The 23,730-nt window shown below is 38.7% G+C and overlaps 1 protein-coding gene across 50 annotated transcripts in view; it reads right to left on the bottom strand.

The window, feature by feature from the left end:
• The window catches only part of PTK2 (protein tyrosine kinase 2), a 358,952-nt gene that overhangs the window by 104,066 nt on the left and 231,156 nt on the right, over window positions 1-23,730 (bottom strand). For 18 of the 50 annotated variants that reach the window (XM_025395167.1, XM_025395164.1, XM_025395156.1 and 15 more), the window contains 4 exons: window positions 16,626-16,643; window positions 10,953-11,009; window positions 9,093-9,113; window positions 7,888-7,985 (listed from right to left, as the gene is read on the bottom strand). In XM_025395167.1, the coding sequence (XP_025250952.1) occupies window positions 7,888-7,985; window positions 9,093-9,113; window positions 10,953-11,009; window positions 16,626-16,643 (194 nt within the window). Of the gene's footprint in view, window positions 1-7,887; window positions 7,986-9,092; window positions 9,114-10,952; window positions 11,010-16,625; window positions 16,644-17,765; window positions 17,850-23,730 lie in introns of all 50 variants that reach the window. The other 32 variants (XR_003120911.1, XM_025395124.1, XM_025395157.1 and 29 more) reach the window with 5 other exon arrangements.

Consider the following 23,730-nt stretch of genomic DNA (forward strand, 5'->3'; position numbering starts at 1 on the left):
TACTAAAAAATACAAAAAAAACTAGCCGGGCGCGGTGGCGGGCGCCTGTAGTCCCAGCTACTCAGGAGGCTGAGGCAGGAGAATGGCGTGAACCCAGGAGGCGGAGCTTGCAGTGAGCTGAGATCCGGCCACTGCACTCCAGCCTGGGCGACAGAGCGAGACTCCGTCTCAAAAAAAAAAAAAAAAAAAAGAATTGTAGAATTAATGTTATTAATATCTTTCTTTTAAATGCAGATGTTCATTAATAAGTTACATGTGTCATATTTTAAAAATACCTTAAATTGTGTTTTGTTTAACAAATTAGCTGTCGCATATTTTCAAAATACCTTAAGTACCTTTATTTATTTTAGACTTCACACTAGTTGTATACTATATGTTTCCAGGAAATAAAACATTTTCAAACAAGAGAAATTTGAATGGTAAGAGAACTGCCTCATCGGCTCAGGGACTGCAGTCCCTTTCTTCACCTCCGGAGGAGGCATGCCCATGTGCCAGATGCCTCAAGGAAGGGGTTCAGGTGGTAATGGTGACATGGCCCTTGGAGGACAGAGTAGTTGGCTCACACAGAATGTGAACAAGAGCTCAGAATATCTATCTACTAAATGTTTGAGTTTACAACCTTAGAATCAGTAACCATATCTGTGCTAAAATATAACCACTTTGCTTTGAATGAGTTAGTCTTGTCTTCCTTAATTAGACTGTACACTTCTTTAGCACCATGACCATGAATTCTTTTTCCAGCTAAATATGGGGCTGGCGGCAAGTAACAGGTATACGAGAAAATCGTATGGTTGGTATACTGTATAACTGACAGAAAATGCCCATTCTATAGATGATCAGAGCAACAAAATCTTCCAGAAGACCATAAAACCATCATCAATCCTGTCAACTAATCAAATACTCAGTAAATATGGTGCTTTATTAAGACAGTCTAAGGAAATGTAAACAAAATACTGCTCTTTAAAGACCTAGGGTTTCCAATGAATGCTAAGCATAAGATTCCATAGCTGGCAAATACACAAAATGCCACATACGAGCAGATCAAGAGGCTCAGCCATCAGTTTGGTGAATAGGACATGCGGCTAGCAGCCGCTAAAGCGGACAGCAGAGGTATGGGGAATGCTCAACTGTCAGAAGGGCCAGTTACAGAGATCAGACTGCTGGAGAACGGGTCAGTTCAAAGTAAGTAAGACCAGAACATGTGCAAAGGCTTTTTTCTAAAAACTAAAAAAGTTACTAATTTGTAATTACTCGAAATAGATTTTTAAAATATTCTGTAAAATATAGGCAATATTTAAGGAAGAGAGAAGTTTTTCATTGTTCAATGAAAATAGCACCCTGTGACCACTATGCCTAGACAAGAGATCCATGATTAGGCTCTGAATTAATAACATCTAGTAGACATTTAAAATATCTTAACAAATAAATCTAGAAAAAAGCTATTCTAGAATGAATTAAGAGAAAATTAGATTTAATAATGAATTTTAAGGCTGGGAATAATAATGAGAGAATGTGCAAGTGATCAGCAGGTGCCTGAAGAAAAGAAAATACAAGCCTGATAACCTTGCCTAATAAAGAAAAAAATATGTGCCAATCAGATAAACTTCATGTTTACTGACTCTCAGAATGAAGGTCAAAATTCTTACCCTCAAGGTTCACACAGCCCCACACATGCCCCCTGGTGGCTCTCCTAGCCTCCAAAAGGTTTCCTTTTGCCTTCCCCTTGTTTCCTATCCCTCTATACTCTGCCGTCACATGGGCCTCCTGGTGGTGTCCTGTCCTGCCCTGCCTCATGGCCTTGGCACTGGCTGTTCCTTCTGCCTAGAACAGGCTTCCCCATGAGAATGCTCATGCTCCACTCCCTGTCTTACTGCAAAGCTCTGCTAACACATCTTGTCAGAATGTCTTTCTGATCATCCCATGTGGAACAGCATCTTGACCTCCCCTTGTCCATGCATTGTTTTTCTCAGACCCTCTTGGGATTTAGTGTATGTCTTTTTTGCCTGTCAACTTGTGCCTCGGGTAGAATTAAGTTATATCCCCCCTGCACCATCTACAAACAGTAGCTGTCACAGAGCAGACAATGGTTACAAAATTGCTGAAATAATTAACTGAATCTTAAAGTACCCAATGGTAGGTCCTTGCCCATGAAATTTATGCCAAGTTACATTTTGAACAGTTATCAAGAATGCTTGATAAAATATTATTTGATTTTATAGAATACTAAAGAGTATGTTCTAGAAAAAGGATTTAAAATAGAAACTTACAGAAATGAACAGACTGCTTTGCACTATAAAATTAGACTCCCACATTAAAAACAAAACAAACATATACAATATACACAAGAAAGGTATTTAACAGGCCGGGCATGGTGGCTCACATCTGTAATCCCAGCACACTGGGAGGCTGAGGCAGGTGGGTCACTTGAAGTCAGGAGTTCGAGACCAGCCTAGCAACATGGTGAAACCCCATCTCTACTAAAAATACAAAAACTAGCTGGGTGTGATGGTGTGTGCCTGTAATACCAGCTACTCGGGAGGCTGAGGCAGGAGAATCACTTGAACCTGGGAGGCGGAGGTTGTAGTGATCAGAGATCACACCACTGCACTCCAGTCTGGGCAACAGCGCAAGGCTCCGTCTCAAAAAAAAAAAAAAAAAAAAAAAAAAAAGAAAGAAAAAGAAAAAGATATTTAACAAAATGTGAATCCTCAGGGACTGGAACTCATTCAACAAACATTCAGTAAACATTAGATTATCGGCCGAGCGCGGTGGGTCACCTGAGGTCGGGAGTTCAAGACCAGCCTGAAGAACATGGAGAAACCCCATCTCTACTAAAAATACAAAAATAGCCCAGTGTGGTGGTGTATGCCTGTAATCCCAGCTACTTGGGAGGATGAGGCAGGAGAATCGCTTGAACTCGGGAGGCAGAGGTTGCAGTGAGCTGAAATTGCACCACTGCACTCCAGCCTGGGCAACAAGAGCGAAACTCTGTCTCAAAACAAAACAAAACAAAACAAAACAAGGCTGGGCGTGGTAGCTCACGCCTGTAATCGCAGCACTTTGGGTGGATCACAAGGTCAGGAGATCGAGACCATCCTGGCTAACCTGTTGAAACCTCGTCTCTACTAAAAATACAAAAAATTAGCTGGGCGTGGTGGTGGGCACCGGTAGTCCCAGCTACTCAGGAGGCTGAGGCAGGAGAATGGCATGAACCTGGGAGGCAGAGCTTGCAGTGAGCCGTGATCGCGTCACTGCACTCCAGCCTGGGTGATAGAGCGAGACTCTGTCTCAAATAAATAAATAAATAAATTTAGATTATGGCTATTTTAAAAAATCATCTTGTATTTTCACAACTAAAATGGATTACGTATTTTAAAAGTGAATGAAATACAGTCCACTTATCCTGCTATCAGCTGTGTGTAAGTCATGGTACTCTGGGAACTTTAGAATGCTTACCTATCAGGAATTGTAGAGATTATAGGAAGCTCAGAGATAATTTAGTTAAATTCCAGTAATGCAGTCACCTTATCTCCCCCCTTCTCAAACTGAGGCAGAGCTAGATCTAAATTTGTTTGTTGTTGTTTTTCCCACTAAATTTGGATCCATTGCTCCTTCTACTCCACTTTGCCTCTAAGTGCAGAGTTAAGAGAATGTGGAATATAGATAATACCCCATAGTTTAAAAAAATTGAAGAAGGAGTAAAAACAGCTAAAATATATAATAAATCATACAATTTGATATAAGAACAAGAGTAAAGGCTTTCAAAACTGAACTTTAAAACACTGAACTAATTTGGTTAGTTTATTGGTGGCAATTATCTGTTACTTCTGATAAAAACCTTTTATAACTTTTGGGTTATAAAAGTAATGCTCAGAGCATCACAAGTACACATGTAAAGGACACTTAAAAATGGGTAAACATGGAGTCACTGAGGAAAAAAATGGCCATTTGTAGTTTCCAAGCAGGGGTATAAAATAAGAGTTAATTTTCCCTGTTATTGTAACTTTATTAGAGCCATCTCTGTTCACCTGCTACTATTCTAGTTCAAAGACAGTTTCTTGAGCAAGCATGTCTGTCATGTGCCACAAAGTAACATTTTGGTCAAGGATGGACCACATATACCACAGTGGTCTCATAAGAGTATAAAGAAGCTGAAAAATTCCTACTGCCTAGTGACATCATAGAAATCAAATTTCTTATGGGATCATAGTGATGCTGGTGTAAACAAACTTACTGTACCGCCAGTCATACAATAGTACATAAATTATGTATAGTGATTAATACATGATGATAATAAATGACTACGTTACAGGTTTGTGTATTTACTATACTTTTTCTTTTTCTCTAATATACTACACTTTTAATTGTTATCTTAGAGTGTACTCCTACTTATTTATTTTTTAGAGGCAGAGTCTCACTCTCTTGTCCAGGCTGGAGTGCAGTGGTGTGAACAAGACTTACTGCAGCCTTGACCTCCTGGACTCAAGTGATCTTCCCTCAGCCTCCCAAGTCGCTGAGACTACAGGTGTGCGCCACAAGGCCAGGTTAATTTTCAAATTTTTGTTTGAGACAGGGTCTTACTAAGTTGCCCAGGCTGGTCTTGAACTCCCGGGTTCGAGTCATCTTCCTGCCTCAGTCTTCAAAGTGCTGAGATTACAGTCATGAGCCACCACACCAGCCCCTTCTACTTATAAAACAAAACAAAACAAGAAGTAGTTAACTGTAAAACAGCCTCAAGCAGGGCCTTTTGCAGGTATCCAGAAGGAGGTATTGCTACCCTAGGAGATGACATCTCCATGCACATTATTGCCGCTGAGGATCTTCTGGTGGGACAAGGTGTGGAGGCTGAAGACAGTGATGGGGATGATCTCGGCTCTGTGTAGGCCTAGCCTACTGTATGTGTTTGTATCTTAGTTAAGAAAAAAGTTTAAAAAATTTAAATAGAAAAAAGCTTAAAAGGTTCATGATGTAAAAAGGTTACAATAAGCTAAGGTTAATTTAATAAGAGTTTTTAAGATAAATTTAATGTAGCCAAAGTGTAGTGTTTATAGCCTATAGTAGTGTACAGTAATAATCTAGGCCTTCACATTCACTCACCAACTCACCCAGAGTAACTCCTAGTCCTGCAAGCTCCAATCATGGTAAGTGCCCTATATGAGTGTACCATTATTTTATACTTTATACCGTATTTTTACAGTATTTTCTATATTTAGATATACGAATACCACATGCTACAACTGCCCACAGTATTCAGCACAGTAACATGCCGTACAAGTTTGTAGCCTAGGAGCAACAGGCTATATTATATAGCCTAGACGTGTAGCAGGCTAGACCATCTAAGTTTGCATAAGTATACAATGTAATGTTTGCACAATCATGAAATCGCCTAAAGATGCATTTGTCAGAAAGTATCCCCATCATTACACATGGCACATGACTGTACTATTAGTCTAAAATGTTATTTAAAAAATCACCAATCTAATTTAAAAAGACATGCAATAACAAATGTTGGTGAAGACGTGGAGATTTGCACTCTTATACACTGCTGCTAGTAATATAAAATGGTACAGCTGTGTTGGAAATCATTTTGGCAGTTCATCGAAAAGTTAAACATTCCAGCCTGGGCAACATCATGGGACCCTGTCTCTTAAAAAAAAAAAAATAATTAGCTGGGAATGATGGCACACACTTGTAGTCCCAGCTACTTGGTAGGTGGGAGGACCACTTGAGTCTGGGAGGTTGAGGCTGCAGAAAGCCATGATTGTACCACTGTACTCCCTTGGTGACAGAGTAAGACCCTGTCCTAAAAAAAAAAAAAAAAAAAGAAAGGAAGGAAGAAAAAGTTGGCTGGCTCAGTGGCTCATGCCTGCAATCCAGAAGTTGGAGACTAGCTTGGGAAATGTAGAGAGACGCTGTCTCTACAAAAAAAAATTAAATTAGCTACGTGTGGTGGCGCTTGCCTGTAGTCCTAGTTACAAGGGAGGATAACTTGAGTCCAGAAACTTGAGACCACGGTGAGCCATGATTGCATCACTGCACTTCAGCCTGACTGACAGAGCAAGATCCTGTCTGTCTGTCTCTCTGTCTATCTCTCTCACACACACACACATACACACACACACACAGAGTTAAACAATAGTTACCATATGATGAAGCAATTCCACTGACAGGCATATACAAAAGAGAACTAAAAACATATATCCAGGGCCAGGCACAATGGCTCACACCTGTAATCCCAGCACTTTGGGAGGCCGAGGCAGGCGGATCATGGGGCCAAGAGATCGAGACCATCCTGGCCAACATGGTGAAACACCATCTCTACTAAAAATACAAAAATTAGCTGGGCGTGGTGGTGCATGCCTGTAGTCCCAGCTGCTCAGGAGGCTGAGGCAGGAGAATCATTTGAACCCAGAAGGCAGAGGTTGCAGTGAGCCGAGAACACACCACTTCATTCAGCCTGGCGACAGAGCAAGACTCCGTCTCACCAAAAAAAAAATATATATATATTATATAGATAATACATATAATATATATTACATATATTATATATAATATATATTACATATATTATATATAATATATATTACATATATTATATATATTATATATTACATATATTATATATTACATATATTATATATATATTTATATATAATATATATACTATATTACATATATTATATATATATTTCCACGGAAAAACTCATATATGAATGTTCACAGAAACATTTCAATAGACAAAAAGTAGAAACAACCAAAATATTCATCAACTGATGAATGGATAAACAAAAGGTGGTATATATCTATACAAAAGAGTATTATTTGGCAATAAAAAGGAATGAAGTACTGACAAATACTGCAACACGGATGAACCTTAAAAACATTATGCTAAGTGAAAGAAGCCAATAATAAAAAATCCATAGTTTCATTTATACAAAATGTCCAGAATATACAAATCTATAGAGACAGAAAGTGAATGAGTGGCTGCCAGAGGCTGGGGAAGGGCGGAATGGGAATTAACTACTAATGGGTATAAAGTTTCTGAGGTGAAGAAAATGTTCCAATTGACTGTGGGGATAGCTGCACAACTCTGTGAATACACTGAAAAGCACTGAATTGTACACTTTAAAAGAGTGAACTTCATAGTAAGCAAATGATACCTCCATCAAGCTATTATTAAAGCAATCTTTTTTTTTTGGGACGGAGTCTCGCTCCGTCACCCAGGCTGGAGTGCAGTGGCGCCATCTCCACTCACTGCAAGCTCCGCCACCTCCCGGGTTAATGCCATTCTCCTGCCTCAGCCTCCCTAGAAGCTGGGACTACAGGCGCCCGCCACTGCTCCCGGCTATTTTTTTTCTATTTTCAGTGGAGACTGGATTTCACTGTGTTCGCCAGGATGGTCTCGATCTCCTGACCTCGTGATCTGCCCGCCTCAGCCTCCCAAAGTGCTGGGATTACAGGCGTGAACCACCGCGCCCAGCCTAAAGCAATCGTTTTTAAAATTTATTGATCTCTTTTGGAGGGTAAACTGGGGCAAATCAACGTTCCTTTCTCAAAAATGTGGGTAAACTAGGTATACTGACTGTTTCTGACTCTCGTCTGATTTGCTAATTCCATCCAAAGAACAGTCACCTATAAAAACTATTACCGATGACAAAGGCTGAAAGAGTAAAATGAATAAAAGGCCCAGCCTTGTAGGAGCTATTGTTGCCACTTTTTGGTTTTTGACTATGCCAAGTATAAGTTGACATTCATGAAGAGCTTTATAAAAGACACCTGTAAATATTAATACCTAGAAGAACTAAGGACTCATAAAGACAAACAAAAGCAATTTAAACTTAAATAGTCAAAATTAATCTAGTTGTTTGGTAGTCTTAAAAGACTTACTGGACTCATATAAATGCCTTGATGTACATCTCCAAATTGGCCTTCTCCAATACATCGTCCAAGTTCTATTCTTTCTCTTTGAATCTCATAATCCCTGGCTGTAAAACATAATTCACATATTAATACTTAAGTAAAATATTCCAAACGTAGAACTAACACTTGACATATTTCTTGATCATCCATAGTAAGAGTTTCATCTGTGGCACATCAATCTATGAAAATGCTTTAAACAGAGTGGAATTCTCTTAAACGATATTTTCACAGGAATTCACGTAATTAGTTATGGTATTAGAAACTACTGAAACAATGAGTTCTACTAAAGGTAGATATTTTTCATGTAGTTCCTAGGAGTTTTTAAATTTCTGATTTATTTTATATCTATTTGATAGTTTTCTAAATAATTGCTCCAACTATTAAATTATATGCTTAATTATTAAGAACTATTAGTTTAGGTATTAATATATGAAGGCTATAAAAGCACAGTTATTTAAAGCAATTATTTTACAAATAACTACAGTTTGTAAATATGGAAGCAACATAAAATTATGTCATAAGTAAACTTTATGTTTTGAAAGTTTAAGAGTTTTCCACTTCATGATAATCCTAGCTCTATATTACTCATGGAGCTAAAAGAGTTTAAAGAGGTAGTTTCTCAAAACTAATTCAAAATTAGATGACTCAAAATCAAGGTAGGACATATCAACATTATAATCATAAATACTTTATACTTTTGAGACAATGTGCCTCAAATTAATGTATTATTATTGTAATTTATACAAAATAGATTATTCAGTAGGTTTTTGAGGCACATGGAAAGAAAATGCCCATTAGGAATGTAACAGATTTAATTATAACCCATTTAGCTACTTTGTATTTTGATTTATTTCAGGTAAGAAACTCATCTCCATAGGTTATCGCATATATATTCCAGTAGTGTAATCACCAATGAAATATACCAAGAGCCAAATATTTTTACATGTTCTCCCTGGTTTATCAAATTATAAATACAGAACATTCAACCCAAAATTTAGACAGTTATTTTCCTCTTTAAAATCACTTTAGCTAGTAGTTCCATTGATTTAACAGTATGAGTAAACCAATGACAAATAGTTTAAAAATAAGTTAACCAAAAACTGAAACATCCCATATCACTCCATAGGTTGCAATTGCAAGCAAATGCAGTTAATTTAAAGGAATCCTGTTACCTTCATCTATTCCATAGCTTTCTGTATTGCAATTAAGAGAGAAAAAAATTGAAGACCTTGCTTAGAAATAACTAATAGCAATTAGGTTAACAACACAAACTTGAAGAGAATATTTCAATAATAATTTTAAAAATATTTTAAGCACAAATATGAATTTAAAAGAACTAAATACAAGTAAAAACTAAGTATCTTCAAGTTAACTCAATGTTAGTTAAACAATGCTTTAAAGTTCCTGTAACTTATTTTTGTGGGGTATGGATGAAATCCATGTTGGACATTTACTGCTCAAGTATAAATAATAAATATAAAAATAAAAACTGGAGTACCTGCAGGAATGTACAAGTGACTATATGGCTAATCAAAAAAGTAAACAAGTGCTTTGATTTTTTTTTTTCTTTCTTTTTTTTTTTTCTGAGACAGGGTCTCACTCTGTTGCCCAGGCCAAGTGCAGTGGTGCAATCAGGGCTCACTGCAGCCTCGACCTCACAGGCTCAAGCAATCCTCACACCTCAGCCTCCCGAGTAGCTGAAACAACAAGCACGTGCTATCATGCCCGCCTAATTTATTTTGTTTTTGGTAGAGACAGTATCTTGTTATGTTATCCAGGCTGGTAACGTACTCTTAGACTCAAATAATTCTCCTGCCTCTGTCTCCCAAAGTGCTGAGATTACAGATGTGAGTCACCATGCCAAAAAGTTAAACCTAAGTTTAAACAATTTTCCAAACTGATACTGGCAATCAAAATGTACACACAAGTTTCAGCTCTGGCCTCTTTCGAATAACTCTCTAGTCAAGAAGCTCTTGAAAGGGGACATGGGTCCACAGGGCACAATGCGCACTTGAAAGGCAACACTGGGTTGTTTCTCTTCATTCTGGTAATGCTTCCTCAATGTATACAGAACATTCAAATAAGAATATTTACAAGAATATTTATACAACAGAATAAGGCACCTATAACATTTATTTTACAAATATATATAGCTCTACTAAAATCAGGACATTCAGATTTTGAATTAACTACTAAGACTTCTGAAGACTCTTTAAAAGGCAGGTTTAATTTTTTTTTTTTAAACTCAAGCCAGTACTGTGTGGAACATTAAAAAAAAAAAAAAAGAAAGAAAGAAAATTAAAAAATAATTTTTTTTAATGCAAATAAAATTTCAAGAGCTTATCTAATTCAAGATCTGGAGACTACATACTCCAACATGAGACCTGGGGCTTCAAGACTTTCCTTAATCAACAAGTTGCATATCACAGAGAGAAGCAGAATCTTGACATTTCCAAGCTGTATGAAGGTCCTTTAAGAGTTCTGTTTCTCTCCCCACACTTTCCATCCCTGAGGTGTACAGACTGACGATGGTTAGAAGCTATTTGTATTGGTTAGTCAATGGCAACAAAGAACAGACAATTTCAAGGGGGAAACTGCAAATCTTTGAATATATGTGTGTAAATGTATGGGTATACATGTGTGTATGTATGTGTATTATACATATATGTGTGTGTATATATATTGTGTGTGTATACATACACACATTCACATATATACTTAACCAATAATACTAATTTTCTACAGACAGAAAATACCCTAATCAATAAAGGTTCTATTACAATAGAGTCAGAAAACAAGATTACAAAAATCCTGTAACTAAAAATTATTACAGACAATTGAGTTTTAGGCTTCTGACCTTTGAGTGGGCATATGTAAGTAATATAGAATGGTAAAGGTTGAAAAGAATATTTCTGTTCAACACCCAAGAAGTATTAAAAATGGCTCTAAAAAGAGAGTAAGTATCAGTAACTTTTAAATGCAAGGAGGTATCTGTCAAGTCTGAGCAAGAACAAAATCAGAAGTTTACTTACTTGAGGGCATGGTGTAAGTATCTTCTTCATCTATAATCTCAGCATAATCATCTGTTTCTGCAGGAAAAGAAACAAATATGTTGAAAGAGGATAAACAACTGACCTCCTGGTATTTCATACAATTAAAACAGGCAAAGTGATCTGCTTAAATCCTCCACCATGCTGAAATATTCTTAAAACACTATTACTCAAATTTTGCTCACACATGAGTCATTTATGGAAATAAAAGTGACATCATTGTCCAATACGTTATAATACACAGACTTGTTTATCAGAGAGCAAACAGGGCTAACACAGAAAGCCCTTGTAAAAAAACGAAAGACATGAAACAACTATGTATATGCTTCAAATTAACCAAGCTACCAACCGCAAAGCTCTTCCTCAACTACACCAAATACATGTTTAAAACTACAGTTGTCTACTGGGCTTTCTCCAAGTAAGACCGGTATCTCCAAAACACAGTATCTGATTTTATTAACAATTAGACTTGACAGCATAATCTGAATGGAACCTTTAGAAAATAAATGGCAGCCTAATTTTTGAGATTAACTGTGCTAATTCATTCCATTTGCTCAGGGTTGAGAAATGCAACAGGAATTTGTTTCCTAACTTCCAAACTCAGATATTTTAGGCATTAATGTCAAAAGGGTAGATCTAAAAAGAAAAAAAGGAGAATAAGCAGCATATTAAAATGAGGTTTTCTGAGATAATGTCAAGAAGTTCCAAGGTATCTATCTACTCTTTTTGGGTAATACAACAACTTAAAAGTTCACCACTATATTAATGGGAAATTTAAAAATACCCATCTGAAGAAAACAGTCATTCATGTGGGTAACAACTATACTGAAAAATCACTTCAGCCTTGTCTTTTTTCTTTTTCTGGAAAAAGGAAAATCTTTAGCTGCTCCATGTATAAGGATTTTAACTGCTGGGCCGTTCTTGTGAGTCAGTAAAGCAGGGACAGTATTTTGTGATGCATCATTTCCAAGGAGCTCTATTTTGATATTTTGACCTAGCATCCTTGTTTAACACCAGAGAAACTAAAAGCTATAAGTTCTTTCTTCTGTGCTGCCTTATTACTGCATTCAGATATTAAAGGTATAGAATTCAAAGAAAATAGAGAATATATATGGTTTACAGTCACTGGGAATCAATCATTCCACATCTATGGTAATGACTGAGATCAAATCTACAAGTGGAAGAATTCACTTCTTACTATATAATCATCATTAAAAGTGATTACAGCAAAAAAAAAGTTGGGGAAGCAGAATATAACACCAATAAATCAATTCTCTTTAAGACAGTTATTATTTGTAAACTATTCCTAAGTCCTATATGACAGGCAGACAATCTATATTATTCTTTTACATTTATAAGAATACTCATATTTAAAAAGTTTTAATAGACTCCAAATCATACATTCTTTTATTTCTGTATTTCTCCCTCTTAATCTGTTTTCAGCAAACACTAAGACAAGTAAATTGGCATCTGTAGGCCTATAGCTCTGCTTCTGTGTAAGATGGCTTATCAAAAGACCCTGTGAAAGAAAATTTGGGGATGGATGGAAGCTGCTAACACACTTGCAACAAAAAGGACTAAGCGAGGGAGGAATCTACTCTAACAGCTAAGGCAACAGAAGCCACACAAATGGCCATTCACAATCATTTCTCTTTTGATTCCACAGTTTAACATGCTCAATTTTGTGATGCTCTCCTCAGAAAATGAATGCAACTAAAGCTGCCTTTCCACACAATAGCCCTGGCACCCTCACTGCTTCCTTTCATATAAAGCATGTGCTTTTAGAAGTAAAGCACATGAGTTGGCTCTGCTGCAGCAGGATTTTGGGAGAAAGAGCCACTCAAACTCTGCACCTCTGCTTCCCTTCCCAAGGCTGCCCTGTAACCCAAACTGCTGAAGAGTCTCTACAACCCTGCACGTAGCTCATGGCGTTACTAAGCAAATGTTTTGCACTTGTCACCGCAAGTACCACAGCTTCATATGGCTGAAAAGGTTCATTAAAAGCCTGTTCAGAAACCCAAGTCTCTCAGGTGACAGGTTGTAAAATGCCTTAATGAAGAAGGGTATAAAGCTGCTGCTAACACCAGTGGCAGTGACCTCCAACTGAGGGCTTTACCATGCACCAAAGCTTATGTTGGCCTAGAGCCAATTCTGCGTTTAGCCACCTATTCAGAGATCTCTCCTCAAACTAATTTGCCCCCATCTCATTGTTCTTAATCATGTTCCCTGGCTCATTTTCCTCATTACCTAAAACAAACTGATATAATTTTGTTTCCCGTGAACTGTACGCCCACCTCTCCAGAATGGAACAGACACCAGAGTGGAACCTTCATGTATCTTGCTCAACACTGTGTCCTCAGCAGCTAAAGCAGTGCCTAGCACAGAGAAGGTCTCTCAAGAAACACATGCTAAACCAAAAGAATGAATGCAGTGCAGCAATCAGTAAAGGAACACTGTACCTCTAGGAAACTGAGGCAAAGGATTTAATCTGTGTGAGGCAGCACAGAAGTGAATGGCAGAGCTACAAAACATGTGACAAAATACACAAGCCCATTTGGGGAAAAATGCTTGCGCTTTGGAAAGTCACTTCACCTGGCAATACTACAGCTGTGCCCTCGTGGGTAAAATAGCATCATCCACCTTGTAGGGTTGTTATGAGGATTACAGGAGACACAACAGAAAGTGGAGATGTGCCCTGCACATAACAGATAATCAAGCAACAGTAGCTCTTCTTGTTTTGCTGCTTCTGAAGGCTCTCTGAAAAGGACCTGGCAGTTGAGGATCTAGGATTCCCATGTGCTGATACTCTCAGCCAATCTTTTTGGTTTGACAGCAGTCCTTCAGGGACTGTCTCATTTTATAAAATCCTCAGTAGAGATACCAACCTCTAAAATAATTGTGAAGGAGTAAAAAGAAATAGGCTAATATGTATCAGGCGAGCACACATTGTTGAAAATATCATGTTGCATATATTTCAGTTAATTCATACAATCACAAGAGAAAATCTGTAAATTTCGTCTTTTTTTTTTTTTTTTTTTTTTAGTTGTATGAATTGATATAAAATCTTTGTGGATGTATCAAAGCTGTCTGGGAATTACTTATATTTGGGGTGCAGGTGTGTGTACTATGAGGTAATGTGAATAGAGAATTCATGGAGTAAAATCAGCAATGTTGCAGGTATATGATCTGCAAAAGTTTATAACCTTCTATATATGAGTTTTCAAATTGTAATACCTGGTGTATATTTCTAAGAATTCTTTTTTTGTTGTTTTTGAAGACAGGGTCTTGCTCTGTCACCTAGGGTGGAGTACAGTCGTGCAATCTTGACTCACTGCAGCCTTCACCTCCTGGGCTCAAGTGATCCTCCCAAATAGCTGGGACTACAGGCATGCACCGCCATGCCTGCTAATTTTTTATATGTTCTGTAGAGATGGGGTTTGTCATGTTGCCCATGCTGGTCTCGAACTCCTGGGTTCAAGTGTAATCCCAGAATGCTGAGAATACAGGCAGGAGCACTTCACCCAGCCTTCCCAACAATTCTTGACATTGATGTGGTTGTATTTTGCTTTTCTTTCCTGGCTTTTAGGATTGTGAGATAGTATTACATTGGTATAATAGGTATTTTTACATACTCAAGGGCCCTAAAAAATTGGAGTCCAGCCTGAAACTTCTGGGCCCTCCACATGTTAGTGTAACATAGTTTAAGGAAAGTAGAAAAATTACCCCCCAAGGTTTAATTCAAAAAATAAGGAAAATAAGAAGAAAAAAGGAAACAGGTTCAAAGGCCTGGGCACAAATGAAGCTAGGTCTGCATTCTATATTTAATAATGACATTGACCACTAATCATATTATTGGGAGCTTACCATATACTAGATTCTGTTGTAAATAATTACATATATTGTCATTTAATCCTCAGCAAAATTCTTTGAGGTTGTACTATGATCACCATCCCTATTTCACAGGCAAAAAACTGTAGCATACAAAAACATGGGCCACATTTGGTCCATGGGCCTTACTGACCAAGAATAAGTGACTAGCCTTACAGCTCAGCTTATTCACCTGTAAAATGGGTTAAATACACTTGCCCTGGCTAATTCATAGTATTAAGAAATTCATAGGTGGGGAAAATACACGAAAATGTTTGCAGACATTTATCTAGAATTTGATGCTTACAGAGTAATCCTCACAACAACCACTTGAGACCTTTCCCAGATGAAGACCCAAGAGATAAAGCAATTTGCTCGTAATCCCTTAGCTAGTCAGTTGCTGACTGGATGGGGCAGTGGAAAAAGGGCAAGGCTGCAGCCTAAGACCTGACCACTTGCCTCTAGCAGCCTTAGAGTCCCTCTTAATCCTTTGATTATCACTTTCCTCACCTGCAAAACAGTGAGGACAATACCCAGTGATATTCTGAATGACTGCTGTGAGAATGAGAAATCAAGTCAGTAAAGTGTCATGTGCAGAAAGCTCTTGATGAATTGCAGCTGCTAATTTACTATCACAGAATCAGTCTAAAAATGAAGTTCAAATCTCTGACTTCAAATCCTGTAAAGAACATGCACTTTTAAGACCTTTTACTGAAATTGCTTAGCTCGTTATACTCAAGTTATCAATATCTCTATCCTATTACAAAAATGAACATAGGTGAAATCATCAGTAAAAGCATTCTTTCATTTAATCAGGAGGAAAAAAACATAATTCCTTCTTTTCTTTCTTTTTCTTTTTTTTTTTTTTTTGAGACAGAGTCTTGCTCTGTCACCCAGGCTGGGGTGCAGTGGCACGATCTTGGCTCACTGCAAGCTCCACCTCCTGGGTTCACGCCATTCTCCTGCCTCAGTCTCCTGAGTAGCTGGGACTACAGGCACGTCCCACCACACCCGGCTAATTTTTTGTGTTTGTAGCAGAGACGGGGTTTCACCACGTTGGTCAGGCTGGTCTCGAACTCCTGACCTCAGGTGATCTGCCCACCTGGGCCTCCCAAAGTGCTGGGATTACAGGCATGAGCCACCACACCCGGCCACAATTCCTTCTTAATTTTACTTTATAAAATCTTACTCTTTTAGTATAAAGGAGTTTAGTTTCATGCAAGCAGTATATCAAGTAGATGGGAAACGTAAGACATAGTATGTGATTTTAAACTTTTAAATTTCTACCTTAAGTGCTATCAACTGTTTGAAAAACCAGTTATCATTATTGCTGTTATTTCCCTAATTCTGTTAGTTTCTGTGAGTCTTTAAAATCATTTTTCATTCTTTCCTTTCTACTATCTCATTCCCAAACTAAGAATTATCATGTAGATACTATACTTGTGAAACAGAGTGTATGGACCTCTACCATTTATGGCTTTCAAGTGTTACTAATTTTGCTTTTGACATTTTTTAAGAACTCTCAGAAAAGTTTTAATAATGAAATCTAGAAAATTTACTAGGAATACATACAACTCAAATTTAACACTAAAATGTGATTAAGAAATTGATAGTTATCCTTTCCATGCCAAAGCCCTAAGCAATTTTTAAAATATCATTTTTGCATACCATTTTGTACTTGGTTCTGTTCGATCAAAAGCACATTTTGCCTTTCATTAAATACTAAACTATATTTATTTCCATAAATAATTATCATCGCAATAACACAAATGTGAAAATAAATATTACCGTCCCCACTAATTTCATCTGCAGATCCAGGTGGCATGCAAAGAAAGGGAAGTAGGGAACAGAGGGAGGGAGACATAGGAAGGAGAAGAGGGAAGAGAGGGGAAAACACTATTAAAATGACAAGTAAACCAAAGTGTAAGAAAAATAAAAAAAATTACCCCCCAGGGTTTAATTCAAAAGATAAAGGAGGATTGTAGTGGTAGTATGTTTACTTGAATCTGAGGGCATAATGCCAAGTTTAAAGCTGTCAATGTATTACATGAAGTTACACAGCTAAAGTATTAGAGTGTAAACTGGATTCTGCCACACTAAGCAAAGTTAATTTGACTGCCTCTTACAATTAAATTTTAAAAATGGTTTCTACCTTCCTCAAAGGGAACTTGTGTCCCCTCAGATAAAAATGCAAATAAGCTAGTTATTAATCTGTATGTTTAGTTATAAGAAGGGAATAACCCCTTAGCAAGCCCATTCCAATGAGCCAGTGGGATTTAAATATTACAAGGTAGACACAGGCCAAGCCCACTACTATAAACTGTGGGGAGTGCGGTACTTGAAGCTCTGCTGACAACAAAGGTTACCATTTAAGTTTGCACGGAAGAAATTTTGTTTTGAATAGTTTGGAGAAATTACTGTTTCAATTATTGTAAACAATCTTTGCTTTTCTAGAAAATGCTCCAAATGGTATAGCTGTCTCTACTATGCAGCAGCCCTAAGTATCTGTCCCCAAAGCATGAAAAGCAGACAACTAGGGAGTCACTATGACCATTCTCCTTCATTCAGTTGCATGCTATATTAGGAAATCCATAATGCAAAAAGTGTGATCCTGCTGACCTCTGTGGGAAAACACTCAAACAGCACAAATGAAACTGAGAAACAACTTCTTGCCCTGTCATGCATTTAAAAACCAGCAAACAGGCAAACAAAAAATCTTCTCTTTACGAGAGTAACCCAAAGATGGTCAGACATAAAACCTTGCCCCCACCCCAACCCCGTTATTGCTTCTGAACAATGAACAGCACATACACTAATATTCGATAAAGCTACGATCTGTTCAGGATAATCTATAAGCATCAAGTTAGAGTTAGTTTCTCTGGAGTGCTCTGGTTAATAGGAGAGCCTGTGCAAATATGAGTGCAGTACCCGTAGAAGGAGGATCATGGGAACAGAAGACCAAAGGGAGAAAGCGCCTAGCTTTCTTAACTTTATGTTGGCAGTGACTGACTCCTTTATAAAGAGGCAAGAGGGGAAAGAGAAAAATAGAAACAAATTATTTCAATACAAAAGACAACTTTTGTTACATTTAAAGGCTTATCTATAAAAACAGATACAAAATTGCAATGCTTTTATTTTGACCATTGGCATGCCTTATTTCCTACTATGATTGACTTGAGTTTTAAAAAACATACTAATATTTTAAAATTTAATTTCCTGTAGATTAGCACTTGCTACAGAAACAAGCCTTAAGACTCTCCCAGCCCTGTAGAGCCAGCCAATTGAACATTCAGGTATTTTTCCAAATGACAACATTTAAAGGAAAAAACAAAGATCAATAAATAATTCAAGACTCTTGTGAACACATTCAACCATAAAGAAAAAAAATAGCAGAAAAATAGCAGTTCTTCATTTGTGAAACAGTTTTACGATCAACTTTCCCCAAATTATTATCAAAGACACTCACAGCTCTTGAGTTATATACTTTACATAAATTACCTTAACATAAAAACCGGTGATGAGGATCTTTGAAAACATAAATTGCAAAACCTCTACTAGCAATATTGATTCATGTGCTCACTCATTCACGTACTCAAAGCTCATTTTAGAGTCAAAAAGCTGGATCAATAAGACACATCTCAGCTCTCCAGAAGCATATAGCAAAATGAGAAAACAAGCAGCAATTGCAGTATGGTAATAGCAATAGTGCACAAGTGTGAAAGTGAAGTCAAAGCCAGGGACGCAGGGATGTAGCCCTTTAAGATGCAGCAGTCATTAACATATGACAGACACAGGTAACATCAACATTTAACTGCATACTCACAGGGTATCATAAAGAAAGATCAGAAGTATGGACCCAAGAACAAGGGTCAGGACTGTTTGCCCACCAAGATGGTAACAATCTTATTGACATTGTCAACACATTAGGAACAGAAATGAGAACAGAAATGTACACTTCAGTAATATTTTTCAAACGGCATGCTTTGATCCTATTAACATTTTTTGTTTGTTTGTTTGTTTTTGAGAAGAAGTCTCGCTCTTGTCCCCCAAGCTGGAGTGGAATGGCGCAATCTCAGCTCACTGCAACCTCTGCCTCCGGGTTCAAGGGATTCTCCTGCCTCAGCCTCCCGAGTAGCTGGGATTACAGGCACCTGCCACCACGCCCAGCTAATTTTTTTTTTTTTTTTTTTTTTTTTAGTAGAGTTGGAGTTTCACCATGTTGGCCAGGCTGGATTCAAACTCCTGACCTCAGGTGATCTGCCCACCTTGGCCTCCCAAAGTATTGTGATTACAGGCATGAGCCACTGCGCCTGGCCGATCCCATTAACATTTACTGACAATTTCATCTTACTGCTTGATTTGAAAAGCTACCTTTACACACTCTAAATTTCTGGAGTTTGTATATGATGGCCCTAGAGTAAAGTATAAACTGGTCTCTCAGTTAAGAAGATGGGCCTGCCAGCCTGTGTAACATAGCAAGACCCTGTCTCTACAAAAAAATTCAAAAATTAGCCAGGTGTGGTGTCGCGCACCTGTGGCCCCAGCTATTGAGGAGGCTGAGTTGGCAGGATTGCTGGAGCTAGGAGGTAGAGCCTGGACCACAGAAGCAGAGCCTCTGAACTCCAGCCTGGCAACAGAGGGAGACCCTGTCTCGCCAAAATGGGCCTGACAACTGGATGCACTGTTTGATGCGGGATGGGATTTTGGACTAGAGGCTGGGAAAGGGAAAGATCAGGAAGCAATAGCAATACGGGACATTATTGGGATGAAATAATTTGGACTGTGGATAAGAGCATTTCTTCAGTATTAAATTTCCTGATTTTGATAATTATACTCTGATCATATAAGATGACATCTTTGGTCTTAAACACACACTGAAATGTTTATAAGGGGCACCATGTCTGTAACTTGCTTTCACATGATTCAAGGAAAAAAACTAACAACAACAAAAAAACCTATAGAGTGATAAAGCAAGTGAGCCAAACATAAACATAGTGAACTGGAGGAAAGAACATAAGAGACATCACATTACTATTCTTACAACCATTCTCAAGGGTAAAGTTACAGAAAAATAAAAGATACATGGAACACTAGCTCTGGAGCCAGACAGTTTGGATTCAAACACTGGCTCAATTACTCATTCTGACCTTGGATACATTGCTCAACTTCTGTTCCTTGGCTCTCTCATTTGTAGAATGGGGTCATAACGGAAGCTACCTCCAGTAAGGAGGTTGGGAAAGGATTCCATGGGATTCTCTGGGCACCTAGAACAGAGTAATCACTCCACAAGTGTTGGCTCTTCTTATTTTCCTACTGTTCATTTCTAAACTGGACTGAATATTCTTTATACTAACTGAAAAAGTGAATTTTCTAAAAAAGTACAACTCTTTTTGAGTAATACCAAGAATATTACCACACATCATAAAAACAAAAACAAAAAGGATTAGGACTTTTATTGTATTCAAGATAATCCCTTTAATTATTGAATACCTGCCATAAACTAGGCATACCATGTAGGTGCTGGAGCCAGAGCAGTGAACAAAACAGACACCTAAACTTACGTTTTAGTAAGGGAGAAGGAAGATAAAATAAGTAAATTATATGGGATGTCAACATGTAAGTGCTAGTGAAAAACCAGCAGAAGAAGGAGTATTTTCAGGTGGGGCTATCATTTTAAATATGGTGATTACGGAGGAAGTCATCTGCAAAGACTTCAGGAGGAGAGGGAAAGGACCATGCACACATCAGGGGAGGCCAGTGCAGCAGACACACAGGCCTTGGCTCTGCAGAGGTCAGTGTGAGCACATGCTGAGGAGCAGCAGGGAAGTCAGGTGAGGCGGATGAAGAGTTGGGAGTGGGAAGGGGGAGGTGGCACTGAGACACACTCAGTGAGGTATCAGAGTGTCTAAGACCTCTTAGCTCATGGTAAGGGCACTGGCTTTTATTCTGAATGATGTCAAGAGTCATTCAGGATATTATTATTTCCTTTTAAAGGAAAAGAGAGAGTTCCTACATTGTTTCACAAATTCTAGGAATGTGAAGATAATGGGTAAGGCCGCTAGTCAGAAAAAAATGCCTTTCAACAATTGCTCCGGGCCTGGGTGCAGGATAGGGGTGAGGAGGGCATGACTGAAGCCCTGCACTCCTGCCTCTCTGGGCCTGATAAATTTTGCAGACCTCACATACCTCAGGCTGCTCTGAGCAACTTTTCCTTTCTCACCAGTCCAACTTTTTTTTTTTTTTTTGAGACGGAGTCTCGCTGTGTCTCCCAGGCTGGAGTGCAGTGGCGTGATCTCGGCTCACTGCAAGCTCCGCCTCCCGGGTTCATGCCATTCTCCCGCCTCAGCCTCTCAAGTAGCTGGGACTACAGGCGCCCGCCACCACGCCCGGCTAGTTTTTTGTATTTTTAGTAGAGACGGGGTTTCAACATGTTAGCCAGGATAGTCTCGATCTCCTGACCTTGTGATCCACCCGCCTCGGCCTCCCAAAGTGCTGGGATTACAGGCTTGAGCCACTGCGCCCGGCCTACCAGTCCAACTTTCTATGTGATTACGCTGGTTCATATTTACCTCAGTCTCAACTAGCTTACTGCAATCCTACCTATTCCCTTTTAGAAGGCTCCCAGGAAGCCTTTGAAAAATGACAGATGATGTCACTCTTCTCATTCTCTGTTCTTTTTTGTACTGAGTTACCTGTTCTCTTTGGCTTTTGGGGTACAGGGATTACTCCATACTGTGAGGGAGAACTTGACCTTTGTATGTGTGGCAACGTGTGATCAATTGGCAAGTCACCAGCAAAAGCGGCAGTTTTGGAGTGGCTAACAGTGGTCACAGTGAATGGTTATAACTGCAGAGGGCTACTTATTTCTCTACACATTTAGATAAGAAAAGCAAAATTTGAACACTTGGAGGCTAAGGAACACTCACCACCAAGGGGTAAGACTCCTATGGCAGATGACAGAATGGGCTGATTGGTGTTGGGTCACCCATTAGCATCGCAGGAATGTCTCTGCAGCATGGAACACTGTGGAACATTATGTAGCCTGGTCCTAATGTCAGAGGCATCTGAACCAGAGCAACTCCATCTTGAATAGGGGCTTGGTAAAATAAGACTGAGACCTACCGGGCTGCGTTCTCAGGAGGTCAGGAATTCTAAGTCACAGGATAAGACAGGAGGTTGATAGAAGATACAAGTCATAATAAAGACCTTGCTGATAAAACAGCTTGTGGTAAAGATGCTGGCCAAAACCCACCAAAACCAAGATGGTGACAAAAGTGACCTATGGTCATCCTCACTGCTTACGATATGCTAATTATAATGCATTAGCATGCTAAAGACGCTCCTACCAGTGCCATGACAGTTTACAAATGCCATGGCAAGGTCAGGAAGTTACTCTGTATGGTCTAAAAAGGGAAGGAACCCTCAGTGTTGGGAATTGCCCACCTCTTTCCCAGAAAACTCATGAATAATCCACCCCATGTTTAGCATATAATCAAGAAGTAACTATAAGTATCCTTAGTCCAGCAGCCCACACTGCTGCTCTGCCTACGGAGTAGCCATTCTTTTATTCCTTTGCTTTCTTAATAAACTTGCTTTCATTTTATCCTATGGATTTGCCTCAAATTCTTTCTTGAGCCAGATCTAAGAACCCACTCTTGGGGTCTGGATAGGAACCCCTCTCAGTAAACACCATGGTATTTCCCTCTTTTGGGGGAACCAGGATTCAATGTAAAAGTGGGAACCAGGCATGGTGGCTCATGCCTGTAATCCCAGCACTTGGGGAGGCAGAGGTGGGCAGATCACCTGAGCTCTGGAGTTGGAGACCAGCCTGGGAAACACGGCAAAATACTGTCTTTACAAACAATACAAAAGCTAGTCAAGCGTGGTGGTGTGTGCTTGTAGTTCGCAGCTACTTGGGAGGGTGAGGTGTGAGGTATGTTTGATCCCGGGATATAGAGGTTGCAGTGAGCCAAGATCACGCCACTGCACTCCAGTATGGACAACAGAGCAAGACCCTGCCTTAAAACATGGCACAAGTATACATATGTAACAAACCTGCATGTTATGCACATGTACCCTAGAACTTAAAGTATAATAATAATAAATAAATAAAAAAGTAAAAAAAAAAAAAAAAAAAAGACCATTAGAAAAAAAAAAAAAAAAAAAGTGGGGTCCTTGATTTTTTTTTAAGACAAGGTTTTGCTATGTTGCCCATGCTAGTCTCTAACTCCTGGGCTTAAGGAATCTGACTGCCTCAGCCTCCCAAAGTGCTGGGATTATAGGTGTGAGTCACCATACCAGGCCCTTGATTTTTACACTGGGCCTTCCAGTTATGCCTGCTTTTCAAATATTTAAATATTAGGCCCTGAAAACTGCAAATGCTTTATTTGCCCAATTCATTAAAGGGCTCCAACTTGAAGTCAGTAATCTAATTAAAAACAAGCTAAGTTGAAAAGAACACCTATCAAAATAAATCAGTCTCCAAAATACAACTTTCTGACATTTAGCTGCCTGTTTTGAAATCCTCTGTCAAAGAAATTTACACCTATAAAGGAAATTACCGTTTTTAAGGGCATCTTCCCCACTGCACCTAAACCACTAAAACATTATCTTCATGTTCCTGGAATCTGTGATATAAAGAACAATGGACAATCAATAGTTTATTATTATTATCATTGAGAGTCTTGCTGTGTCCATCCAGGCCGGAGTGCAGTGGTGTGATCTTGGCTTACTATAACCTCCGCCTTCCAGGTTCAAGCAAATCTTGTGCCTAAGTCTCCTGAGTACCTGGGATTACAGGCATTCGCCACCACACCCGGCTAATTTTTGTATTTTTAATAGAGACAGGTTTCACCATGTTGGCCAGGCTGGTCTGGAACCTCCAACCTCAGGC

This window comes from Theropithecus gelada, chromosome 8, assembly GCF_003255815.1.
Source record: "Theropithecus gelada isolate Dixy chromosome 8, Tgel_1.0, whole genome shotgun sequence".
In the NCBI taxonomy this organism is placed as follows: domain Eukaryota; kingdom Metazoa; phylum Chordata; class Mammalia; order Primates; family Cercopithecidae; genus Theropithecus; species Theropithecus gelada.